Genomic DNA, 24695 nt, shown 5'->3' with positions numbered 1-24695 from the left:
GTAAACCGTGGTTTCGCCATTACTGACAATTTAATCTTGGGAAAGTTGGCCTGGCATCTCTGAACTTCACTTTCTTCTTTTCTAAAACAGGGATTATAAGAGTCCCTAAAGCAAAACAAAAGGTTGGTAATAAGGATTTCATGGATTAATGTATATAAAGTACTTTGAATTGTAGTTGGTATATAGTAAGTGTTGTAATAATTGTGACTCATTGCAATTGTTTTTTAGCAAAGATTTTTCTTTTACAAATAAATCTTTAAAGTTTTTCATTACAGTTAACATACAAGAAAATATTAGTTTAGGGTGTACAACACAGTAACTAGACATTTATGTAACTTATGAAGTGATCACTCTGATAAGTCTAGTACCCATATGACACACCACACATAGTTATCACAGAGTTATTGACTGTACTATTTGTGTTATACTTTGCACCCCTATGACTGCTTTTATAACTGGCAGCTTCTGATGTGATTATTAATCATGGCATTGGACTATTCACCTTAGTTGGCACTCAATATTTGTTTCCTTATCCTCTCTTGATAAAATGTAACATATTTCTCTTTATTTTTTTGTGATGGTACCTTTCTTAGTTAGATCAGGCCTATTCCTGGAGCTTGGGCTCACCTTGCAGGTGGTCGATGTCAGGAGACAGATATGGCTGAGGCTCTAATTCAAATGGACCATGGTCCTAGCCTTGGCCCTGCACTGTTCTACATCTGTGAACTTGGACAAACACATTTTGGAGACCTGATGCCCTCATGTTCAAAGCAGGGCTTATATACCTACCTCATCAGTTGAGGAATACATGAGATAACAGATAAAACCTCTGGCTTAATGTATTCATTTATTATCCTTTTCTTTGACTTTTGTACGTCCCTTAGGTTAAGAACTCTTTCATGCATTCTTTTTTGAAAATATTTTTATTTTTTCAATTACACTTGATGTACAATATTATATTAGTTTCAGGTATACAACCCAGTGATTAACCATTTACATAATTTATGAATTGAGCACCTGAGTAAATGCAGTACCGATTCAACATTATACAGTTATCACAATATTATTGAGTATATTCCCTGTGCTGTACTTTACATCCCCATGACTGCTGTAACTACCAAGCTGTACTTCCTAATCCCTTCACCTTTTAACCCATTTCCCTGATCCCCTCCCATCTGACAACCATCAAAATGTTCTCTGTATCTATATGAGCCTGTTTCTGATCTGTTTATTGTGTTTTTTAGATCCCACAAATAGGTGAAATCATATGGTATTTGTCCTTCTCTGTCTGACTTGATTTACTCAGCACGATTCCCTCTAAGTCCATCCATATTGTTGCAGATGGCAAGATTTCATTCTTTTTTATGGCTGAGTCATATTCCATTGTATGTATATACTACTTCTTCTTTACTCACTCATCTAATGATGGACAGATGCTTAAGCTGTTTTTATGTCTTGGTTATTGTAAACAATGCTATAATGAACATATGGATGCCTATGCATCCATATTTGGGGTTTGGGGTTTCTTTGGAATACACCCAGAAGTGAATTGCTGGGCCCTTGTCTCTTATTTTTTACTTTGTCTAGTATTGGTATTGCTACCCCAAGCCTTTTAATTTTTTTCATGAAATATCTTTTTCTACCTTTTTACTTTCAGTCTGAGTTTCTTGTAGACAGTATATGTAAGGGTCTTATTTTGTTATCCATTCAGCCACCCTATATTCACTCTTTTTAAAAAAGATTTTGTTTGTTTATTTTTATTTATTTATTTTTAGAGAGAGAGGAAGGGAAGGAGAAAGAGAGGGAGAGAAATTGCAATGTGTGGTTGCCTCTTTCATGCCCCCATACACAACCCAGGCATGGGCCCTGACTGGAGATTGAACTTGTAACCCTTTGGTTCACATGCTTGCACTCAACCTACTGAGCTACACTAGCCAGGGCATTCTCTTAAACTTTGCAAAATGTATCCTTCATGCCCTGTCTCAAAAGTTCTTTGAATCCTTGAAATGTTGTTCGAAGTCACCAATGGCCTCCCAAGTGTCAAATAAGTGGTCCATATTTTTAACCATCCTCATCTTCATCATATCCATTCCTCTGCTCCACTTCTCCCAGCTTTTGACACAACTGTTTCCTCCCTTTTGTATATTGTGACTTTTCTACACTTTGCCTGGATACAGTGAACACTGAAGAATATATAAAAGCTAGCACCCTTTCTTCCAATTTTGTGGCTCCTTTATAAAGGTTTCTAGAGGTCCCTGTTTTCAGGTATCTCATTGCACTTTCTTTTGAGGATCTTCCTGTTTCAATCACTGCTTTCCCTGTGCATGACTCCTTTGCCTTGCTTCTCACAATGATCTCCAATACTCTGCATTCCTAATTACAGCCATTTATAGGAAGGTTCTGCTATGGCTTGTCACATAAACTCATCTACTCTATAAAGCAAAACAGAAGTGTTTTTTTTTATAACAGCATCTGGTTCATAATCAGAAGGAATGAAGTTGGGATAAGGAACAAACACTAGACAGAGATCATGGGACAGTGATGTGGACCAGTGAATGTGCCCACAGGACATACAAGAAGAAAGTTTCATGAAGGCTTGAAACAGTGGGGTTAGTGAGCTCTGACTTGCGTTATACGTAGCATTTAATAGCCATTCAGTGTTAAGGCCAGTTCTTTGTACCTCCAGAGTGTGACAGTTGTACATCTATATTTCATTCTCCAGCCTCTACCCCAGCTCAGGATTGCACAGACACTTGCCTATTGCTGTTATCTCACTGCATTAGTAGTTTTCCATTGTTGTGGAAAGATTTGCAACAGGCTTAAAACCACTCGCGAGAGTTTAGATGGGTTTTTGCCTAGGGCTGAACTCACCATGCTGCAGTCAAGGGGCTGACTGTGCTGCATTCTCATCTGGAGGCTTGACTAGGGAAGAATGCACTTGCAGGCTCACTCGGTTTTTTGACAGGTTTCATTTCTTTCTTGGCTATAGAATTGAGAGCATGGTTTCTTGCTGGCTCTTGGAGGGAGACTACCCTAACTCTAGCTCATGGAAGTTTCACACAGTTTTTTCACATGACCATTCACTTCCTTAAGCCAACAAGGAGAATCTATATGATGTAATGCAATTTCCTTCCCTCATGGGAGGGAAGTACCATCATTTTTGCCTTATTTTGTTCCTAAGATGCAAATCACAGGCCTACCCAGTTCGAGAAGAGAGGATGATACAGGACCATAAACAATAAGAGGTAGGGATAATGGGGACCACCTGAGAGGCTTCCGCCACACTCTCAGTTTACTATTTTATATTTCACATACCCATTAGAATAATACATGTATCAATTTAAATGATAAAAGTAATAAAATAATAACAGCTCAGGAAGATGTGTACATATCTATTTTTGTAACTTAACTCTTCACTATAGCAGAAAGTCAATAGATGCTGTCTGACATAAGTGAGTCTTAACAGAAAACATAAGCATATTATTTAGTGATTTTTAGAAATAAACATCATAAGAAATAAAACAAGTGGTTAATAGTGGAAGGAATGGATAGGGATTTTCACTGTAAATCCTTTATCACCTTTTTTCTTAAGCCATGTACATATATCATGATGATGAAACTTCTTTAAAATTTTTTCTTGTATTTTTTCCATTGCTATTTAGTCTCCTTTTACCATCCCCAGCAGTCACCACACTGTTGTCCATGCCCATGAGTCCTTTTTCCTTTTTGCACAATCCCTCTACCCCTACCTTCTCCACCCCTTAGCTGTCATCCTGCTCTCTCTCTATGAGTCTGTCTCTGTTTTGCTTGTTAGTTCAGTTTGTTCATTAGATTCCAAATATGACTGAAATCAAATGGTATTTGTCTTTCTCTGACTGGCTTATTTCACGTAGCATAATGCTCTCCAGGTCCATCCATACTGTCACAAAGAGTAAAATTTTCTTCTCTTTTATGGCTGAGTGGTATTCCTTTCTGTATATCTGCTGTGGAAAACAGTATTGGAGATACCTGAAAAAAAATGGATCTGCCTTTTAACCCAGAGATCCCGCTTCTGGGAATATATACAGAAGGAACCCAAAACACCAATTCCAAAGAACATAGACACCCATATGTTCACTCCAGAGTTATTTACACTCACCAAGATATGGAAGCAGACCAAGTGTCCATCAGTAGATGAGTGGGTAAAACAACTATGGGACAATTACAAAATTTACATGATGCTGAAACTTTAAAAAATATATTAAAATATACTTGTATGCTAGGCTTAATGTGATATCATTACCCTTTTGGCAATTTTTTCCCAGTGACCTGCTAATGATTTATATGTTTCTTAATGAATAGGGGTTATTTAAACAAGCCAAAGTATATATTTTGTTTTAAATATTTAAACAAATATTTGAGAAAAATACATTAGAAACTTGAATCTCGGGGTTTTAGGAATTTTATTTCAACTTCTAAACTTACAGATGAATCTCATCTATAACATCCCTAGTAAATGATTGGTAATCTAGCCTCTTCTAAAACAGTTGGTCACCTCTGATAGTAGCACGTACACTACAGTAGTAGCTCCTGTTCAATAAACTTTAAAACATTCCTTGGTATAGTCTCACAAGTATTTATTAAGTAACTATAAATTTTCAGGTATTCTGATAAATTCAGAAAACACATAGATGAGTAAGAAGCCACCCTGCTCTTAACTATTTTGAACTGCAATATCTGTCCTCTATTATTTACTAGCATATATCCTGTCTCCTCTCTAGACCCACCGAGTAGAGTATGGCAGCCTTGATGTGAGGATTTGGAACTGGGAAATGTGTTCCAATCCTCCCTCAACTAACACTGGTAATGTGCAATTGAGCAGGTGACTGTGAAATGGAGATACGAATATCTATCTCTGTGCTATATCGAAGTGATAGCTCATGGGTAAAAGTGTTCAGCACTGTATTTGATACATGGTAACTTTAAATGTTAGTTTTTGCAGCAGTAACAATAATACCTCTTGATTTAACTTTTTATCATTTGAAGACTGATGAGAAACATCTTCAGTTTCTCATTAGTCATGGTTTGCAGGTTCTTCCTATTATTGATTAGTGTCCTGTATATATTTTTCTCTTTGTCAGTGAGCCTCTTACTTGGCTGAACACAATATTTCTTATATGATTTTACTAGAGCCAACCAAATTGAACATAATTATTTTCTGCTTTTGGGTAGATTTCCTACTTCTGTCAATACAAAGAACAAAATTAATTTCTTTGAGATCTCATTCTACTGAGACTGAAGTCTGAAGTACCCAAAAGTCATCTCTCCATGGACTGCTCTTTGCTTGACTTTCACAGTCAGATCTCACCTTGTACTCACTCTTCTAGAAGAACCCTGGGACATTTTCTCCTCCAAGACATCAGCTTGCTACTTAGTGTTGCAAATGTCTGAGATTCATACAGATACCTCTTTTTTTATTCAAAATATTTCTCAAGTTTGTCATGAAAGGAAAGCCAGCTAAATGTTGGCCAGTTGCTCTGGAATGAGGTTGAGGAGGGACTCAAATAACACTTTAGGATGCTTGAAATAATTTTAGTCTATTGAGCATTAGATGCAAACAGAAGCAAGCCTTGATGATTTTTTCTTTTTTCTTTTTATTGATTATGCTATTATAGTTGTCCCATTCCCCCCTTCATTCCCCTCTACCCTGCACACTCCCTCCCCCACCATTAACCCCCCCCTTTAGTTTATGTCCATGTGTCACAAGTTCTTTAGATTTCATATTTCCCATACTATTCTTGCCCTCCCCCCTGTCTATTTTCTACCTACCATCTATGCTACTTATTCTCTGCACCTTCTCCCCCCTTCTCCTCCTCCCACTCCCCTGTTGCTAACCCTCCATGTGATCTCCATTTCTATGGTTCCACTCCTGATCTAGCTGTCCTCTTAGTTTGCTTTTGTTTTAGGTGTGGTTATTAATAACTGTGAGTTTGCTGTCATTTTACTGTTCATATTTTGATCTTCTTTTTCTTAGAGAAGTCCCTTTAACATTTCATATAATAAGGGCTTGGTGATGATGAACTCCTTGAACTTGGCCTTATCTGAGAAGCACTTCATCTGCCCTTCCATTCTAAATAAAAGCTTTGCTGGCTACAGTAATCTTGGTTGTAGGTCTTTGGATTTCATGACTTGGAATACTTCTTTCCAGCCCCTTCTTGCCTGTAAGATCTCTTTTGAGAAATCTGCTGACAGTCTGAGGGGAACTCCTTTGCAGGTGACTGTCCCCTTACCTCTTGCTGCTTGTAGGATTCTCTCCTTCATTTAAATCTTGGCTAATATAATGATGATGTGCTTTGGTGTGTTCCTTCTTGGGTCCAACTTCTTTGTGACTTTCTGAGCTTCCTGGATTTCCTGGAAGTCTATTGCCTTTGCCAGATTGGGGAAGTTCTTCTTTATTATTTGTTTGAATAATATTTCTACTTGTTGCTTTTCCTCTTCCCCTTCTGGAACCCCTCTAATTAGTATGTTGGAATGTTTAAAGATGTCCTGGAGGTTCCTAAGCCTCTCCTCATTTTTTTGAATTCTTTTTTCTTTCTTCTTTTCTGTTGGTCATTTTTTTCTTCCTTCTGGTCCACTCCCTTGATTTGAGACCCAGTTTCCTTTCCATCACTATTGGTTTCCTGTGCATTTCCCTCATTTCAATTAGTTTAACCTTCATTTTTTCTCCAATTTGTGACTAAAATCAACCAGTTCTGTGAGCATCCTGCATCCTGATTACCAGTGTTTTGAACTGTGTATCTGATAGGTTGGCTATCTCTTGGTTGCTTAGAAGTATTGGCTCTGGGGCTTTGAGCTCTTTTTCTGCTTGAGCCATAATGTTTTGGTCTGTTTGCACCTGTTATGTATGAGGGACGGAGCCTTAGGTGTTCACCAGGTCAGGGCAACTCAGTAGCTGGGTTGTGACATTGTATTTGGGGGCGGGGGTCAGAGAGGGGTAATGGCATTTGTTCTGCTCTCTCTCAGATTTCAGTCTGTTCTGCTGCTTCCTGCAAGCAAACTGGGGCCCCTCTGGTGCTGGCTTCTGGGTGTGTGGGCCTGTGCACTGTCCAGAACCCTGTGGGTCTCTCCAACAAACTCTTTGTGAGCCTGAAAGCTTCTCCTGGCACCTTGACCCAGAAAGTTTTTCCAATCGGTGTTTTTAGGCTTTAATTCCCATTGCTGGGGCCCTGGGTTGAGTGGTCTGTCTCACTGCTCACTCCTTTGCTTGGTTTATCTGCATGTGAATGTGTGACTGCAGTCAGCCAGCTGCCTTGTGCCCTCACTGGGTCTGCCCATTGCCACCTCACACCTGGGATCTTCCAACCACCACCAGTGTGCCTGGGTCGGTCCTGCTGCTTTTTCCTCACTCCACCAGCCGCTGACTCCACCCCTCTTACTGAACTGGATGAATGGTTCCTTCTTGTCGGACTTCCACACAGTTCAATTTTCTGTGTTTTAGTTGCATTTTTGTTACTAAAACTTTGTTGTCTTTAAACTTGGTTGTGCAAGGAGGTACAGTGTTTCCTCCTATGCCTCCATCTTGGCTGGAAGTCTTGATGATTTTTTTCATTCAATGTGTAGAATGCTACAATATCCATTAGGAGGTTTCCAAGCATTTGCAAATTGCAAACTTGTATTTTTACTATTGCTTGATAATAGATAACATAAATCACATCATTGTCTGTAATGAAATATGGAGGCATTTCTTAACAATAAATCTAAATTTTCATTAATTTAATTCAGATTGCATTTAGTGAGTGTAAATTGACTGATATAATTCAGGGCTGTATAGATAGATATATATTTTGGGTTTGTTTAAATTTTTAAATTTTTCGTTTTTTAAAAGATTTTATTTATTTATTTTTAGAGGGAAGGGAAGGGAAGGAGAAAGAGAGGGAGAGAAACATCAGTGTGTGGTTGCTTCTCACTTGCCCCATCTTGGGGATCTGGCACACAACTCAGGCATGTTCCCTGACTGGGAATTGAACTGGTGACCCTTTGGTTTGCAGGCTGGTACTCAATCCACTGGGCCACACCAGCTAGGACTCTTTTTCTTCTTAAAAAAAAAACACACACACACACAAAAAAACCCCTGATTAATGTCTAGTGCTTTTTTTATAAAGTCAAAATAGGAGAACTATCACTACATGGCACACCCTGATAACTAGTTTTGTTCTGGATTACTATAAAACCAATGATCTAATCACTGCCCAGGTTAAGGAGGGTTTTTCCAATGAATACCAGAATTTTAGAGAATTGCTGATCATCACAAGTATACAGGCCAGCTCTTACCTTGAAAAATGGCAGTATGTCAGCAGAGATGCTTCACCTAATTAATTGGTGGGATGCTATGGTTTGCTCATAATAATTTATCTGACTTGGGTATAATATTGAGGGATTTAATGCAAAATCATAGTTCAGGAAGAAATTCTTTCTGCTACCTCATTGTACCTTCTATAGCAGTTTGAATGCAGTAGATTGTCAGAGTGGCTAATTGATAGTGGAAACAGCTGTGTGGGTTGGGCATAGACTATTGACTAAGATTCCAGAGCATCTCTGAATTATGTGTTTGTGCTGTGTGCCCTCCCTGGTTTTGCTGTGGAGGAGAGCTGAAGGGGCCGTTGGAAGGCAAAAGACGTTCACTTGTCCCATAGAGGCTTCCCTTTCTGGAGGCTTTTTTTTTTTTTTAATTAAATAAATTTATTTATTTATTTTGAATTGTTTATGCTGTTACAGTTGTTCTATTCCCCCCTTCATTCCCCTCCACCCTGCCCCCCAACCCCCCCATTACCCCCCCCTTTAGCTTATGTCCATGTGTCTCAAGTCCTTTAGGTTCTGTATTTCCCATACTATTCTTGCCCCCCCCATCTATTTTCTATCTACTGTCTGTGCTACTTGTTTTCTGTACCTTCTCTCCCCGTCTTCTCCTCCCACTCCCCTGTTGCTGACCCTACTTGAGATCTTCATTTCTATGTTTCCACTCCTGATCTAGCTGTCCTTTTAGTTTGCTTTCGTTTTAGGTGTGGTTGTTAATAACTGTGAGCTTGTTGTCCTTTCACTGTTCATGTTTCTTTAACTTCTTTTTCTTAGATAAGTCCCTTTAACATTTCATATAATAAGGGCTTGGTGATGATGAACTCCTTGAATTTGGTCTTATCTGAGAAGCACCTTATCTGTCCTTCCGTTCTAAATGAAAGTTTTGCTGGGTAGAGCAATCTTGGTTGTAGGTCTTTAGTTTTCATGACTTGGAATATTTCTTTCCAGCCCCTTCTTGCCTGTAAGGTCTCTTTTGAGAAATCTGCTGACAGCCTGATGGGGACTCCTTTGTAGGTGATTGTCCCCTTAGCTCTTGCTGCTTCCAGGATTCTCTCCTTCGTTTTAATTTTGGCTAATGTAATTATGATATGCCTTGGTGTGTTTCTTCTTGAGTCCAACTTTTTTGGTACTCTCTGGGCTTCTTGGATTTCTTGGAAGTCTGTTTCCTTTGCCAGATTGGGGAAATTTTCTTTTATTATTTGTTCAAATAGTTTTTCCACTGGTGGTTGTGTCTTTCCCCCTTCTGGTACCCCTATAATCGGATATTGGAGCGTTTATAGATGTCCTGGAAGTTCCTAAGCTTCTCCTCATTTTTCTGAATTCTTATTTCTTCATTCCTTTCTGATTGATCATTTTTTTCTTCCTTCTGGTTCACTCCATTGAGTTGAGTCCCAGTTTTTTTTTCATCTCTATGGGTTTCCTGTGGAATTCCATTCATTTCCCTTAATTTAGCCTTCATATGTTTCTCTAATTTGTGGCTATAGTCCACCAGATCTGTGAGGAAGCTGACGACCAGTGTTTTAAACTGTGCGTCTGAGAGATTTGCTATTTCTTCGTCACTTAGATTTATCTCCGGGACTTTGAGGTCCCCCTCGCGACATTTTTGGTCTGTTCTGGCCCTTTAAGTGAGAGAAGCGGCGCCTTGGACTCCCAGGTCGCTGGGTTGTGACGCTGTATGTGGGGGCGTGGTCAGAGCGGGGAAAATGGCGCCGCCGCCGCCGCAGCCGGTCCCACCGCTCACTCCCCCACCCGCGCACAACCGGGCACCCACAGTCAACTCGCCGCCATCGCCTCCCCACTGACTCCTCCGCAGTCGCTCACCCGGTGGGCTGCTCACTAGGTCCAATCCTGGGTTTGGAACCCGTGCGACTGGATTCGCATGTCTGGATTCCGCGCCCGGGCCGATCGAGCCCTCCTTTGTAACTCCTCACCCGCCGCCGGTTTCGCCCCTTACCGGTCGGGCCGAAGAGTTTGTTGTTTGCGGACTTCCGAAGTGCGTCTGGCTTCTAACTCCTTGACTCCTCACCTCGTTCCGCCCCGGTTTCGCCCCCTTACTGGTTGGGCCGAAGAATTTGTTGTTTGCGGACTTCCGAAAAGTTCAGTTTTCCGTGTTCTGGTTGTGTTTTCTGATGCTAATATTTAGTTGTCCTTAAACTTGGTTGTGAGAGGAGGCAGGCACATCCACCTTAAACCTCCATCTTGGCGGAAGTCCCTCTGGAGGCTTTTTTAAAAAATCACAATATTTTTAGAATAGATCACATAGGTGTCCCCTGATTTTCATCGCAGTACTTTTTCTGGATAAAGGTGTAACAAGCTTTAGATAATTTTATCTCAAAAATATCAATTGAAGAACTGGGAATTTTCTTGGCTCTTTTCTCCATTGTTTTATCTCTCAGAAAAGTTAATAATTAAAAAGATCTGTCTTTGTAGATACTTAATTAAATAAACTGCCTTAAAATTTCTTGCTTTCTTGAGATATTTTTCCCTAAGCATCTTTATTTTTTGAAAATATTAAATGCTTTATATTACTAAGAAATGAAAAACCCCTTTTTTGGCTTTATGAGCAAAGACAATCCCAGTCAAGCATGTAAGATAATTAAAAGACAGCTGTACCAAAGCTTATAAATAAATAAAATCAAAATTATGAATTACAACTGAGAATAAATAGGGTATATGTATGTATTTTTCATTTTAATTGTTGTTCAAGTACAGTTTTCTGCCTTTTACCCCCATCCCAGCCCACTCCCCCAGCCCTCCCCCCCTCCCTCCCCTGCTTCCACCCCCCCTTGTTATTGTCCATGTGTCCTTTATACTTGTTCCTGCAAATTCTTCCCCTTTCCCCTGAAATTCCCTCCCTTTTCCCCTCTGGTCACTGTCAAATAGGGTGTATTTTAAATAAAAAGGTTTTTTTTTTAGCTGGGTTTTGAAGCATAACTTGAAAAGGAGTAGATGAAAGAGAGTAGTTCTTGAACTATTTTCTTGTACCCAAAACTGTTTTACTTTGGACAATTTTGAACAGCCAAGAAAGTAAAGAAAAGGGAATAATGAGTTCCCAATTACCCATCACCAGGATTGACTAATTATCAACATTCTGCCATTCTTTACTCAGCTCTCTTCTGTTATTGCTACTTCTGTGAACATGTTCTAAAATAAATTACAGACTTCACAACATTTTGCTCCTACATATCTAACTAATTGCAAATCTCTAAGAAATGGATGTTTTAATTCACTCAGCATTTCCATTACCACAACTGAGGCAGGAGATAGTCAGGAGGAGACTCCAAAGGTGCTGCAAGGCTAAGATAAAGGGCATCCATATAAAACAGAGACCCTCTAAAACCAGTTGTCCCTGCTTTCTGGAAAAGCACTGAATCATGGGGACTCAAGAATGCACCTCTGCAGAAGATTTTACATGACCCCTGCTTCATTACAATAGCATTATAATAAAGTGACATTGTGGGGCCTCCTCCTCCAGTAGCCAATCAAGAAAAATCATGGGAGACCTCATGTGCAGTAGCTTTGAAATGTAACTACTTGTACATGTGCAATAGAAGCCCACCAAAAACTATCCAGGAAGCTTCCACCCTATAAGAATAGAATTCCTCCAGCTCACCAGATCAATTTCTGTTCACTTGGCCTGCTCCCATGTTCTGTGGAGTATACTATTGCTTAATAAATCTTCTCTCTTTCTTTATGCTATAAACTCTGTGTGTTCAGTTCAATTCTTTGTCCTCAATCACCAGGAATCTGGTTACCAGTGCCCACCTGTGACACAACTAACAAAATTACTAATATTGTCTTGGTATCATCTAATACCTAGATCATATTCAAATTTCCCTGATTGTCTTCAAAGCCTACATTGCTAGGTATTTTCTAGTGTGAATCCACAGACCACACATTGCATTTGGTCATTAAGTCTCTTAAAGCAACATTTCCATTGATTAATATTTAACCTTATTCTTAGGGTTGACAATCCCTGCAAACTCCCTAATAGTAATTTGGCCAAAACACCCTTTTTCAATTCCATTTCAACCAGTTACGCTGTGTGGAGAGGGAAAAGCAAGACAGCCCTCTTGTCATCTTAACAAAAATTTTTAAATATTTGTAATCTGCTCCTGATATTTTTTACCTCAACATCTGCTGTTGGTGAACTTGATGTGTGTCAAGTACGTATGGGATCTAGGAACAGCAACAATTACTGCAAATATCCCAGAAGAGATCCATTTGAGAAGCATTGCCATTCAGTTTTGTTCATGCCTGTAACTTCACTCAATCAGAGATAAACTCCTGTTACTGACATGTATTAAGCAGTCATGCAGTCCTCTCACACCTGGCATAAAACAGTATGCCTAGAATGCTTTCCTTCTGTGGGTAAAGGAAGCAGTTAAAATATTTTAGTCCTGAAATCTTTGCATGAGGATGTTGAGGTTTACAATACCTGAAGTCAGAAACAAATGCCTGCTTCTTCCTACAATCCAGTACTGGTCTCTTAAGATCGTAGTGATCACAGTGTGTTACAATGATGCAGGATTTTAGCAGCTTCAGAATTACATTTTGGATTGTGAAGGAGATAGGAGTCATGAAAATAATAGTATCTTTTTTAAAAGCGTGGTTCCAAAGTTACTAGTTCCTTAAATTAATACTTGAGTGAAGTCATTATTAAGTATAATGCTCATAAGCAGCCTTTGCAAGCAACTATTTTTAATTACAGTATATAAGTGACCCCATCGCTCCAGAGACTGTGAACACAGTAGATTCGATGGCAGAATTATTTGAGGGCTCAGCAGAGATATCTTCTGACCTGTACGCGATTGCTTCAGTTATGTATAACACTTATCCACATAACAAATTTCCTGCGAGGAATAGAGTTGAAGACCAGCATTCAACAGTTGGTAGGTGCAATTTTTACGTTCTATGAAGTACTTAAACCACCAGTGCTAGCTAGCACAGATATGAACCTTAGCTTAAAGTTCAACCACATTATTAATGGTTCATGGGCTGGAGTCAGATTTTTTTTCTTCTTTAACTGTTGGATAACCTCATGCAGCAAATGGAAAGGCCACACAGGCAGAAGCTGGCCCCTGCTAACCCATCTGACCTTCCTCCTAGAGAAAGTAGCACCCTAGAGTCTCTGGCCAAGCTGCATAGACAATCAGTTATTACAGTTGCCAAAGCAGGTGTGATGGGGAGGGATTAACATATCTTCAAATCATTTACAGGCCTCACATTCTCTGCAGCTTTTGACTAATAGGTTTTCAGATGTCACTAAAGGTAAATAGGTCAGAAAGTTACAAGTCCAGTGCATGCAGTGATAAACAGGTGTAGGTGACCCCGACGACGTGGTGATGTCATTAGTGTATACACTTGCTCTTCAGGGTCAGTGGAGCTTTTTGTTTCTAAAAGAAGAATGTCATACATAGCAGATTAAAACTAGTTGGTTAGAAAACACAGATTTAAAGTATCTCTGTTTTTTCTGGAATGCTAAGTGAGAACAACATTTTCCCTTATTTCTTCTCTGATTTGGTATTTGTCCTGTTCCAAATTTAAAGTGTTATTTTATTGATGTTAGAATCAGACAAGCAAATCACATTACCTTCAGTACATGTTTATTTCATTTGCCGATTCATTCATTTTTCTGTGCAAAGAGCACTGGGGGCAATGCTGCAAATTAAGAGGCCCACAGTTTCTGATACAGATGTTTCCTCAAACATTTCAAATTTGGCCTAATTGCTAATTAACATTACTAGAAGCACAAGTTTTAAATAAACAAAAAAAATCTAACATTGTTTGAAATCCTTGTTCAGACAGATTTATCAGTTATCCACACAGGCTTGCTTTAAAATACCACTGGGTTTAGTGAAGGTATAGTGAATTTCCAGTTCAAATATAAAGCCTCATTTCTCTCTTTCACAGTACAATCTAGCAATGATATACTATTTCAATTCAATATCATTGCCTATTGTCTTTTCAGACTAAATTCCTAGTTAGTCCCTTTGAGTAAGTTATAGTTTCTTAACATACCTACTCATGTTCCAGAATACTGTATAATAACTAGCAAAACTGCATTATGAGCACAAAATATTTATAGATATTGTTGGGAAGTATTCAGCATATTATTAATTATACATGTACCTTCCATATAAAGGAGTGCATGGAGAAATTAACGAATAAGCTGAAATCAGTTTTAAGATTTTACTGAGTGAGCAAAAATAATTTTGATCATGAACCCAAACACCTCTTTTTAAAAAAAAATGATTTTGAATAGGAGCTACATGGAACCAGTATACCATTGACATTGCTGCTGAACAGCTGTCTTACGTTATCAGGAGACTCGTACCTTTCACTGAGCACATGATTAGTGTATCTGCTTTCACCATCATGGGAGAAGGACCACCAACGGTTCTCCATGTGAGGACGCTTGAGCAAGGTAAGAATGTACTGCCTCTGAAATAATTGCCCGCAATTGTTGTTCTTGCACATTTTAATACTTTTTCTTTTTATCCCTATTAATTATTCATTCTTCTTTTCAAGTGCCAAGCTCCATTCAAATTATAAACTATAAAAATATTAGTTCTTCATCTATTTTGTTATATTGGGATCCTCCAGAATATCCCAATGGAAAAATAACTCATTACACAATTTACGCAATGGAACTGGATACAAACAGAGCATTCCAGATGACTACTGTAGATAACAGCTTTCTCATAACAGGTAGAATGAAGTTTTGCTTCTTAAAAAGACATTTATATTCTGATGGAAAATATGCATCTCTTTGTGCTTTAAGCCCTGCAGGACATGTGTGTCTTCCTTCCAGATTTTGTTTTGCTGTGCTGCCATGGGTATGTTTAAACATAGGTGAAGAAAGAACTTGAGTAAATGTGTGTTCTCCTTTATATTTATCTGCAACGAGGTAAAACCATCATATCACAAGTATCTTAGGAATATGCTTAACCCAGGAAATTTTATACCTGGCGTATTGAAATAAGTCAGTATTGAAGGCTTGAAGGAATGAACGTGAAAATCTGCTGAAGTAACCAGCTGGTATGGTGTTTGTGCCAAGTCAACTATACTCCTTCCAGTGTGCCAAAGGTTATTTTTCAGACTAAAATTATTTATTAATATTTTAGGAAAGAACTAAAACATCATCAACATGGGAAGATCCTCAAGCCCAAGGAATTTTAGGAGATTGGGATTATAAGGAGGCTGGCCTGGGTGGTCCGTCTCCCAAATAAATTAGTTTCACCATTTCTATGTCCAGTGGCATTAATCTAAGAGTGTCATTTTAAGGAATTTAAGCGGATTGCCTGTTGTCTTTATAGGGTTAAAGAAATACACAAAATATAAAATGAGAGTGAGTGCCTCAACCCATGTTGGAGAAAGTTCTTTGTCTGAAGAAAATGATATCTTTGTGAGAACACCAGAAGATGGTAAGACTGTCCAGTGTGGTTTTAACAGAAAAAGCAAGTGGTGTCGCATGCTGCCACCCACCTCATGCTCCCTTCAGTGTCTGAAGCAATGACCATGAAAAAAAATACACGTATTTAAAATTTTCTTTTCTTCCTCCAGAACCGGAATCAGCCCCTCAAGATGTGAGAGCTACTGATGTTACTGCAAATGAAATAAGTTTGAAGTGGTTACCACCCGAGAAACCCAATGGGATTATTGTTGCTTATGAAGTTCTCTATAAAAATGTAGATACCTTATTTATGAAAAACACCTCAACAACAAATATAATTTTAAGGGACTTAAGACCTTACAGCCTCTATAACATTTCTGTGAGGTCGTACACCAGACTGGGTCATGGCAATCAGCTATCTTCTTTACTGTCTATACGGACAGCTGAGACTGGTGAGTTTTTGTTTGGTCACTTAATAATACATACTGGTAAAGTAAACGTGTCTGACAATTGCTATATTGTTTCTATTTTACTTAACCTAAAACCCCTCATTATTCCATTTTGTGTGATCCAGGAATTTATTTGCTTTTTCTGACAAAAGTGTGGGGAAAGGCTTACCATGCAACAAACTCTTTAAAAGTATGATTTGTGTATAAGGGAACTCCAAAATAAAAATCAGCAAATTTTACAAATGAAAGGCCTTGAGAAACTAAAGACATTTTTCAATGTACCTGCAAATTTGCAAGTTGGTAACAACTTGCTTTCAAATTAGGTAAAAGCAGAGACATACTCATAAGAACAGATTTCTATATTCTAATGAGGTATGTATATGGATGCAGAGTGAGAACAAGAAAGGGCTTCCTGGGGAAGCCAGGAGGAGGAGGGAGCGTTTGACCTGGATCTTAAGGAGTCAGGTGGAATGGACAGGGGGACCTTACAGTCCCTACAGAGGCCGTGTGGTGTGTGAGCAAGCGAGGAGTTACTTGCATTTGGTTTCCCTGATGCAAGAGCAAACAGCACAAAAGAAGATATTTTGCCTGATGATCTTAATCATTTATTAGAGCATCACTCTTAAGCCAACTTTATAGTGTGTGCTGAGAATTAACAACTAAATTTAAAGTTACTGTTTCAGTATTACATGTAAAAAATAAATATTTATTGACCAGCAGTTGGTGGAACCATGCGGAATTGCTGTTCGTGTAGGTCACAATGCCCAAATATCAGCATCTCTATACAGCTCAGCCAGATCCTGTATGACTCTGTTGCTGACTTGGAGGATCAAGGAATCTAGCAAAGCAGCTTACCTTTGAGCAAAAGAATCCCTTTGAAACTGATCACAAATTAATTAACAGATGACACAATGCCCATAGAAAATGGCATTGGTTATAATTGCAGGAACAAGAGAATGATTAAAAGAGCATTTTTCATAATCAAAAGTTCCCCTAAAGTAAAACCTAATTGATATTCAAGTACATATTATCGTCTCATTGCTTTTATAGATAATGTACTTCAGTAATTTTGTAAGAAAAATATCTGCTCTTTACAAGGCCTTGTTTTATCTTATTTTACACCCAGTCAAGGAAAGAAACAAGCAGATTTTAAGCCCCCGCAGAGTGCCGCAGGCTCTGCCATTGGCTGTCACAACAATCACCGTTTTATTCAAGAATACAGCAGTAAGGCATTATTACCTTCACTGCCTAATGAGAAATAGAGATCTGAGGCTTTCATCCTTTCAATAAGTATTTACAATATGCCAAGCTCTACTGGCAGTGTAGCTCTGTTGAATAAAATGAATTTTTACCCAACTACAGTAGATATTAATTGGTGGGTGTTTAATTGTTTAAGGTTATCCAGTGGGTAGGGGATGAAACTGGAATTGGAATTGGAATCCCAATCCATCTGCCTCCAAAGTCCATTTCCTTTCACAGTGCTTGATGCTGTTTTAGAAACCATCAATAAAGTAAGTTGTTCATATACAGAGTCCGGCAGAAGTAAGGCCTGCTGGAGTGTGGTTGGTGGGGTACGTGACTGTCTCACACAAGATGGACAGCAATTTGAACATTTCACCTAAAATGTCATATGGTGTGCTTGAGTGTGATACTCTTATGTTACAGAATTACATGCTTAGGATTTTGTAATAAAAAGGGGGCATTATTTGTGCCGGACCCTGTATATCCAAGATCTTTCTGTTCATTGTTACAGTGATGTTTTGCTGTTTTGGGCTCTGAACAGCATCGGAAAGGAAAGTAAGAACTTTAAAAAATCCTGCTGTGATATTAAACAATAGCATATCCACGCATGCTTATCAAATGTTTCACTACATAGTGGTCACAGCATCAAGGACACTTTATTTTTATGATTATGTATAAAAATTTTTTGTTAGGTAATTATTAAATGTGTACAGTTGTTTTACTTATTATTAAAAAATAAATTTGATTATTATTTTGTTATTTCTTGTATGAGCTTAACTCTAAGATAAGAATAACAATAAAATAAAAATGTAAGTGAACATAAGAATTCAACTGGAAATGCAATGTAAAATGTGAATTTTATTTTTGGAAGATGCCTTAGAAAATGCATAGACCTCTATATTTAGTAGATAAGAACACCTTGGGATATTTGAATAAAATGACTCAAAAATCATAATAGATGAGAAGTAATGTTTGGACTTGAAGGTGAGCCAGCCATTCAGGGCTCCTGAGCTAGTGACGAAGTAGAGAAGGCGGAGACAACTTATGGCAGAGTTAACTAGCTCACCCACTTGGGTGAGAGCAATTTGATTATCCTTATACTAGACATTTCAGAAGCGAAAGAGGCCATATAATAGGGTATAGGGCTCAATGTCCACTCTCCTAATTTCTAATTCTCTGTCCTAAGTTAGGGTACTTTTGAGGTCTGTGCATTCTCCATCTAGAAAAAAATGGTGGACAATGGGGTCTATGTTAGTTACTTTTCCTAGATCATGTTTAAAATGACTGAATTCCTTCTGAATAAAAGGAAGCTAGAATTTTAAATAAAGTTTCAAGGTGTCATCTGAAACAGGACATGCTCAAGAGCAACTATCTCTTCCCAGGGCTTATAGGTTTATTTTTTACTCTTATATTAAAAAAAAAGAGCCCACTTTTTTTGGGCCTGTCTGGTGTAGCTCAGTGGATTGAGCGTGGACCTGTGAACCAAAGGATTGCGGTTCAATTCCCAGTCAGGGCACATGCCTGGGTTGCATGCCAGATCCCCAGTAGGGGACACATGTGAGGCAAACACACATTGATATTTCTCTCCCTCTCTCCTTCCCTTCCCCTCTAAAGATGAATAAATAAAATCTTAAAGAAAAAACAAAAACAAGAGCCCACTTTTTGTTATTGATTTATAAGAAATGAAGGAATGTGCTAACTCATGTGTTAATGCTGCTACTTACAAATAGGAGAACATTATTTGTTCAAATGTTTTATCTCGATTAGATAATCAGGGTTAATTAATGCTTGGAAATGGAATACTATACTCTTGTGTTCAAGCAGGAAAGATCAACACAAGATCGATTTCATGTGTGCACATATGTTTTTATGTGTGCTTTAAGTATAGAATGCACAGTTTGACAAGCAAACGGGATTAATTTATATTTTCTCATATAGTGTGCAATAATCACATAAAGAACTCTTAAGTTTCTATGCAAATTACCCTTTGATGGTCCATATATTTTCTTTCCTTTTTTAAAGTGAAACAGAAGTAAATCCTATTTTTTAAGGTTTATTTATTTTTTTAGAGAGGGAAAGGGAGGCAAAAAGAGAAACATCAATGTGTAGTTGCCTCTCATGTGTCCCCCACTGGGAACTGGCCTGCAACCCAGGCATGTGCCCTGACTGGGAATCAAACCTGTGACCCTTTGGTTCACAGTCCACGCTCAATCCACTGAGCTATGCCAGCCAGGGCGTTTTCTTTCCTTTTTAAAATATAACACTTTTTTTACAGTGAGCCTTTAACCAAATGTTTTGAATATGTCTGAGTTTGGGCAACAACCATCAGTGGATAGTAACTTAGATGTTGACTAAAATTTTGTGTAGCACTTTATAAATTTGTATTAATTAATAGCATTTCTTAATTTATCTCCATAAGATTAAAACTATATATGCCAAACAATAATCTTTTGGCATATTCAAGGTAACTTCCTCTTCCTATTTTAGTACAGTATCATCACAAACTAAATTATTTATTTTTAATTTTTACATAGATTCAGCTTATTTCAACTAACTATACTAATTACCTTTATTTTTGAGTGATCTATTTTGCATACTGCTTCCAAAATTGGAAACACTATGCTATTTTAGAAAACTGAAGAGTTCATCATCACTTTCTAAAATTAGTAAGTCATGAAGTCCGTCTTGTTTTACTTTCCCTGAAGATCCAACACTGGTTGTTCTCTGAGGATTAATGAATAAAGATGCAAAGGATATCAGCTTGCATCAGGGATGCATATGTATATCCTGACTACTGGGAGCAGGCAGGCAACTCCAGAGGACAACTTGGAAAATGCCAATGAGAATTTTTCAAAATCAGAAGTTATATTGAAATATAAAATTCAAGCATAGCATCACTAATTCCTCTGTTTCTTAGCTATTCAATTAAATTTTACTTATTTCCCTTAGCTGTGAGTTTCTCTCCCCTTTTTAATACATTTTATATGATGTCGAACTCTTTATTCATTCATTGAACAGATTGCATGGACTCCATATCATGTCCTACAGCTCTAGTAGGCACTGCGGGTACCACAGTGCGTAAGACAAAGTTCCTAGCTCCTGGAACCTAACAATCTTAGAAGGGCCACAGAGAAAAAGCCAGTAAACTAATGATACATATGACTTTTGGAAGATGTAAATTTTTTGAAGAAAAAATATGAGGGAAAGAGAGAGTCATAGAGTGGTGAGCAGGTATTTGAGGTAGAGGACTGATAAAAGTCTCTCTGAGGATGTTATATGTACCCAGGGATATTGATAATCTACAGAATTAAATTAGATGAGGATAAGCAAGAAAAGTTTCAGAAGGAAAAACAGCAATTGCCAAGTCCCTGAAGTGAAGATACATTATATAGTTGAGGAAGAACAGAATATTTCTGTCATTCAAGCAATGTGAGTTATGGGGGGGGATTAGCAGATGAGGAGGGACAGACAGACGGAGGTGGACCATGGAGAGATTTGGATGCTGATGTAAGAAGTTTGGTTAATTTTAATGGGAAGGTAGTAGAGAATTATGAGACAAAAAGCTGGTATGATTTGCAGTTTTAGAAGGCTGCTGCTAAATATGTTGGATTTGGGAGTAAAGAGATGAATCAATATTACTAGTTTTTAAATTTGAATATCTGGGTAAAAAATGATGGCACCATTTACTGAAGTGGGGAAGTTAGTCAAAAGGTCACTTTGGAGGAATTCAGTAGTTTTGTTTTGAACATGGTTGAAATTTCCAAATGCATGTTATGAAGGAGGTTGTATATGTGTTCGAAAGTCAGAGAAAGAATGCAAAGTTGAATACATAAATTGTAGGCATTGCTGTATCTCTGATATTCAAAGTCAAGGGCTGAGAAAAAGTCACATCAGGGTGAGTGTCCTGGAGATGAAAAGAAGCATACAATTATGTCCTGGGGCAGTCTAACCTGTAGACTTGGGGGAAATCAAGGGGGAGCCAGCCAAGGACTAAGCAGAAGCGGACACTGAGGTAGGAAGAAAATCAGGACAAGATCATGGAAGGCAAGTGAATAGAGATTTTCAGGTGGAAAGAAATAATTTCCTATGTCAACTGTTGTTAACAGTGAAGCAAGGTGAGGGCACATGGAGTTGATTAATGGTTTGTCAAGATGGAGATTATTGATGACTTTGCAACAGTAGGTTTCAAGGAAAAAATTTAGGGAAAATGCCTAACTGAAGAGGAACTGAGAGAGAATGATGAGTAAGACAATGGATAAAAGCAGTAAAGGCAAATTTTGAAGAATTTTGTTATGAAGCAGAAGATAGAATCAATAGTTGAAAGGACAGTAGTCTTTTTTTTACTGTAATAGAATATAATGTGTGCTTTCACATGTAATTATAGAAATTATTCAATAAAAAAGAAAATTAATAATCCAACAAAGAGGAAATAACTTCAGGTCTAAAACATTTGACTAGGTAGCTGAAGAGGAACTAGTCCAGAAGTGGAGGGCCAGGCCTTGGAAAGGGACAGAAGAGAAGGCAATTAAAGGAAAATTGGTACTAGAAAGAAAATGTAGTTCTCTTCTGAATGTTTTTATTTTCTCAATGAACTGAGAGACAAATTTATCAGCTTTGAACAAGGATGGGGGGAGTATTGGGTGTTTATGGAGAGAGAGGGTGGTGAAAATATACACAACAGAATGGGAAACTAAATTACACACACACACACACACCGGCTACCAGACAGTGAAAAATATTTTATTGGATATTGAAGGTTATAAATTTAAATGAGACTAGTCAGCATGACATAGTGTTTTATTCAGACATTTCCAGCAGTTACATTGCTGGTGTGGGACCAGCACTGAGTTTAGTTTAATCCAAATTGGAATTTTGTCAGGAAAGTCAGGGTAAAAAAGGAGTTGATGGAGATTGCTAGGGAGAGATTTTAGTGACAGGTTATGGACTCTGACCTGAGGAAGTAGGAAGATGATAGCCACAATGATCTGACGAGGGAAAGATAATTGTTCAGTTGACAAAATAAGAATTGGTGAGCTGGAAAGATAGAAAGGGGATGCCAAAGAGAGGAGTACTGGTGGTTACTGGTAATGACAAGGTTTTGGGTGTTGCTACAGAAGCTAGTGGTTAAGGTGAGGTAGAGGAAAAGACTGTTGGGATTGCAGAGATCAAGGAATGCAGACTCCTGGAACCTGGACAGATATTCGCATCAATGTTGGCATCTCTGAGTGGTAGGGAGGAAGTCCATCAGATAGGTGGTAAAATTTTTATGATGTTTAGAAAAGTGTCAGTATCACTAGATGGCTTTTTTTCATAATTTTGATTTTTAAAACATTTTTATTGTATTTTTCTATTACCATTTATCTACCCATACCATCTTTCACCTTCATCCATCCCCTCCCCCAGCAATCACCATGCTGTGGTCTGTGTCCACGAGTTCTTTATTTATTTCTGTCTCTTTTGCTTCATCCCTCCATCTCCTCAACCCGACCCCCTAGAGCTGTCAGCCTGCTCTCTACCTATGAGTCTGTCTGTGTTTTGCTTGTTAGTTCAGTTTGTTCATTAGATTCCACATATGATTGAAATCATACAGTACTTATCTTTCTCTGACTGGCTTATTTCTCTTGTTTTTACATCATATTCTTTATTTTATTACATATGCTATTATTGTTCAAGTTCAGTATCCATTTTCCCCCCACCACAGCCCACCGCACCACCCATCCCCGCCTCCCACCCTCTTTCCTACCCACCTATGGCTTTGTCCATGCGTCCTTTATACATGTTCTTTGATGGCCCTTCCCTTATTTATATTTTGCTTGCTTGTTTTGTTGATTAGGTTCCACTTACAGGTGAAATCATATTGTATTTGTCTTTCACTGCCTGGCTTATTTCGCTTAGCATAATGCTCTCCAGGCCCATTTATGTTGTTGCAAATAGCAGTGTCCACTAGTAGATGAGTGGGTAAATAGGGATGGTACATTTATGCAATGGAATGCTACTTAGCCAAAAAAACATTACATTATTAAAAAAATAAAATTTCATACTAGATTACTGTGTTAAGGAAGTGTAGCTCATAGAGTTCTTCAGGTAGGAAGGAGAAAAGATATGAATATAGTAAAAAGGAGCAATAAATACAACTAAACATCTCCTAGGTACTATGGTTACTGGGGTTATGGAGAAAAGCAGATGGTTACCAGTTACCCGAGAGGGCTAAGAGGTTGTGCTCTCAGCACGTCCAAGATTTCAGTGAAAGTTGGAAGGTTAACACAGCATCAGGAGGAGATTTGAGGTGTTTGGGAAGGCATAGTAGGTTATATTGCTACATCAAACTATGTTCTGATTTACAAACCTTCCAAAATTTTTGGAACTATCAAAATTCTTTGTCAGTTTTTTCTATAAAGTCTGCCTTTGTTGCAGTATACTTGATAGCAGGTAGCAATTAGCAAGGGGACAGTGTATCTAATACTTCAGAATACTTCAAGACTTCAGAATTCTATTGCTCTAGTTTACTAACTTTATTAGTTGCAGTTTTTATATCCAATGTGTTTAGAATACTAATTTTAAAGGTTCACTTTTATTTTGAAAGGAAATAATTAAAAGCAGGACTCTAAGGACAATAATATTTACATATTTAGTTTATATTGCCATGGGGTTTAATCCCCCAAATTAAACATTATTATTATTGTTCTATGAAGACAATGTTTAAACATTACCTTTGCAACTATGGTCATTCATCTCCAGAAAATATTTTGTTTGCCAAGAGTGCATTGTTTAGAATTTTATTTATTAATGCAGTATTGATGACATGCATTCTCTGTTTTTGATTGTCTGAAAATGTTTTTATTTTGTTCTTATTAATTTTTCTGGGTATAGAATTCCAGTTGTTTTTCAATTAAACTCAATTGTGTCAGCCTAATTGTCATTTCTATAGATGATAAATCTTTTTCTGTTGCTGTTAAGATAATCTCTTTTTTGCACACTATACTTTCACAGTGAATTGTCTAAATATGACTTTTAAAGAATTTCTGCTTGGGAGTTATTGGAATTCCTTGATCTGAAGTTCCATATTTCTCAATGATTTTGAAAAAAGTCTCAGCTATTATATTTTCAAATATCTCTTATTCTTCACTCTATCACCTTAGACCCTCTTAGTTATAACCTCTATGTCTAATTACCATTTTTATATTTTTAAATATTTCCTTTCTCTGAGCTACATTTTGATAATTTCTTCAATACTATCATTCTTTTTGCTAAATTTCTCACTGTCCTTATCTAAT

At 37.9% G+C, this 24695-nt stretch overlaps 1 protein-coding gene across 3 annotated transcripts in view; it reads left to right on the top strand.

The window, feature by feature from the left end:
• Positions 1–24695, top strand: part of PTPRQ (protein tyrosine phosphatase receptor type Q) — a 253107-nt gene that overhangs the window by 77204 nt on the left and 151208 nt on the right. For all 3 annotated transcript variants that reach the window (XM_053658806.1, XM_053658807.1, XM_053658805.1), the window contains exons 28-32: positions 13046–13226; positions 14600–14761; positions 14866–15045; positions 15654–15761; positions 15901–16182. In XM_053658806.1, the coding sequence (XP_053514781.1) occupies positions 13046–13226; positions 14600–14761; positions 14866–15045; positions 15654–15761; positions 15901–16182 (913 nt within the window). The remainder of the gene's footprint in view (positions 1–13045; positions 13227–14599; positions 14762–14865; positions 15046–15653; positions 15762–15900; positions 16183–24695) is intronic.

This window comes from Artibeus jamaicensis, unplaced genomic scaffold, assembly GCF_021234435.1.
Source record: "Artibeus jamaicensis isolate MK-2021 breed Jamaican fruit bat unplaced genomic scaffold, CSHL_Jam_final scaffold_584, whole genome shotgun sequence".
In the NCBI taxonomy this organism is placed as follows: Eukaryota; Metazoa; Chordata; class Mammalia; order Chiroptera; family Phyllostomidae; genus Artibeus; species Artibeus jamaicensis.
This window is presented reverse-complemented; position numbering and strand designations above follow the sequence as displayed.